Raw genomic sequence first — 2,944 nt, 5'->3', positions numbered from 1 at the left:
AGGTGGTGCCGTACGGTGACACACCTTTTGTTCTTGTCCAATCAGGTGGTGCCGTACGGTGACACACCTTTTGTTCTTGTCCAATCAGGTGTGTCCCTGTAACAAAGTCCGTCAAATCAGTGTGCTGCCTTTCGTTAGGACACGGCCCACTCGTCTGCAGAGACCCTTACACTTGTCCAGTAAATTATCTACTGTAGTGTCCCTGCTGGGAGCAACTGGTCACTTATGTGTCAATGGTTTTAGAAAATGAGGTGGTTTGACAGTACATGTACACAAAGATCAGAGGCCAACATGACCTACAGAAGCACAAGTGWTGGACACAGCTCTCATTGGGATTATTGTGAAAACTGGACCCACCTTTGTTCGTTTTAGTTTAATAAKCTGTTCTTATTAAAACTGTCAACATGTGAATAAGCTTTAGACAAAATTTGTCAAATCACCACGATCTGAACCGCGACCTCAAACACCACGATGGTGAAAAGATGAATGGTTTCTACTGCTGTGAAAGTTATTTCCCTTTACCTCACACACACAGATGATCAGCCTTAACTGAACCTTTGCCTCTCGGTTTTAAAAGAAAAGTTCTGCACCAGGTTGTCTTAAAGTGAGATTTTATTGACAGAGTTTTGGATCCAGATGCTTGTGTTCGGGGTGAAACYGAGTTTGGCTGAAGCAGTGAGCTGCAGCTCGATCACACTCACACAAAGCTGCCTGGCACGGATTGTTGGTGCCTGCAGAGAGACAAACAAGTCAAGAGAAAAGCTCCTCAGCATAAAAAAAAAGTTTTAGATTCAAAACTGAAACGTCACCTGTGCAGGTGACAGTTTTGCTGGTACAGGCGTAATTGTAAACCTGAATGAAGAGCATCAGGGTGGAAGACGAGCAGTTCTTTTCAACATCTCCGWAACAATTATCATGAGTCTGACAGCACCTGGGAAAGCAGCAGAAAACTGTTTGACTTGTTGTGTTTTGGTGAAAACGATGAAGTGTTTCATTTCTCCTACCTGTCCAAGTCATCCACTGGTTTCCCCGATCCACCAATGCCACAGTAGCAGCCGTAGTCGTTGAACTGCAGAGGATTCACATTAGGCTGAACACAAACGATCATATTCGCAAACTGCCACAGGGCTTCGGACGATGCTTCACTGACCACACAGACTGAGGGTTGGACGTGGATCAGGACTCGACTTCAACAGGTGGGACTAAATGTACGAAGGTTTTATAGTCTTACCAGTGAGAAGCTGCAGGAGAGTTAGTCCGTTCATGTTGCAGTCAGGAGCTGGGTCACATTCAGATACAAACAGAGAAAAGGTTTGAGTTTTACTTTTCATGTCTTACTTCTTTAAAAGCATAACCCTACGATGAAATCAGAGCGCAGTGACTTTATATACACACTCAAATTAAACCTCCCAAATACCCCGAAGACTTAATCAAGCTCAGCTTTCTTTCCTCCATTCTTGGCTCAGTCAAGTCTTAAACAGACTCCTGAAAAATAAAGTTCAACTTCCTGTAAAACTACCCTTTGTGTTCTCATTTTTGTTTTGAGATATGAAAGCTCCAGCCAAATAAGAGCTTTTCATCTAAATGTTACTGAGAATATAGCCTTATTGTCAGGTCAGAAGAAAAGCTTAAAGTTACCAACCACCCTGAGCCCAGTTTAAAACCCACCTACCTGCTTCGACTCAGCTGTTTGTGCTGCAGGAAACCTGCAGGCTGATTTAAATGTGCAACTGATTGAAACAGGTGTGTGGTTCAGATAATTTGATCCACTTTAAGGCTGTTAGAAATCTACAATACAATTATTTTCATGGTTCAATAAAAGCCACGTGTTAAAATAAGTCATAGTGAAAATGTAACATTTAAATGTTTCAACATTCATGTTGTTTTAAAATGCTTCAAAGGTTAATAGGAAAATCAAACTCCTCCCCCTTTTAATAGACAAGTTATWTTTTTATCTTTATCCATTAGAGCCTTGTCTGAATTTAGTCACATTTGTTTAAAACTGATGTTTATTTAAGAATTGCATGATAAATAAGTCCAGTTAGAAAAACTAGTCCTAAAAGAGTTCTCACAAAGGTTTCCTTTCTATCTCGGAGATAATTGTGAGCTTTATGAGACAAGTCATTTCTTCACTTTCTCACCTGTTTCTCCTGAGCAACAAGGAACTAAAGCTCATATTTAGACTCCTGTGAAGATTTAATAAAGAGCTCACTTTTCTCTAAGGTTTCTCACATTTCTCTCCATATTTATTTCTCATCTTTGTCTCTTAATAAAGAAACAGAGATTTCCTGTGAACTTAAACTAGTCTCATTCCAGGCTGGTTTTATCTCACATACACACATTTCTACTGAAATCCCTTCATTGTTAACAATATGAATATATTATGGATAAATGTCTCAGAATGAAAAATATAAAATCACATTTAAAAATCTAATATAACACAAAGAAGGACAAGTAAAAATACCATAAAGATTCCTTTGAAGTTTATTAGGAAAATATGCATTGCACTGATAAATAAATTAACATTAACGTGCCCAAAATATGTTCAAGTGCAACAACAATTTTCAGGCATCTTCTATACAACATGAAAATGTGGAGGATTGAAACTGACATAATTAGAAATAAAAGCAGGAATATGTAAATGGACCAATAAATAAATAAATACACATAAAAATCACAAATTTGTTAAAAGAGAATTTTACCTCATGTTTTATAATTTAAATTACCTTTTGTTTAAATTTACCAAGCTTTGTTCCAACAAGCAAGGAGGAAAACACTCACCTGTGCCTCTGTTTTAAACTAAACTTTAAGTTAAACTGAGGCAGCACAAGCATGCACAGTAGATCTGCACATGGATCCTGCTCCTTCCTGTCTGTTCACCAATGGGACAAGGGTAAAATGCAGGGAATTAATTTCCCCTCTGCGGGGCTAATACAATCTAAAT

General features: G+C 38.5%; 1 protein-coding gene across 1 annotated transcript; it reads right to left on the bottom strand.

Moving 5' to 3' along the window:
• Positions 1–594: 594 nt before the first annotated feature.
• LOC106521129 (phospholipase A2) lies at positions 595–1,681 on the bottom strand. The gene is made up of 5 exons (XM_014013558.1): positions 1,673–1,681; positions 1,232–1,279; positions 1,005–1,158; positions 810–931; positions 595–731 (listed from the first exon to the last, which is right to left on the bottom strand). Exons 2-5 carry the CDS (start codon positions 1,263–1,265, stop codon positions 613–615), a joined length of 429 nt encoding a protein of 142 aa, XP_013869012.1. The 5' UTR covers positions 1,266–1,279; positions 1,673–1,681; the 3' UTR covers positions 595–612.
• Positions 1,682–2,944: the final 1,263 nt, after the last annotated feature.

The sequence above is a fragment of the Austrofundulus limnaeus genome, unplaced genomic scaffold, assembly GCF_001266775.1.
Source record: "Austrofundulus limnaeus strain Quisiro unplaced genomic scaffold, Austrofundulus_limnaeus-1.0 Scaffold103, whole genome shotgun sequence".
Lineage (NCBI taxonomy): Eukaryota > Metazoa > Chordata > Actinopteri > Cyprinodontiformes > Rivulidae > Austrofundulus > Austrofundulus limnaeus.
The sequence above is the reverse complement of the archived record's forward strand: the minus strand, read 5'-3'. Positions and strand labels throughout refer to the sequence as shown.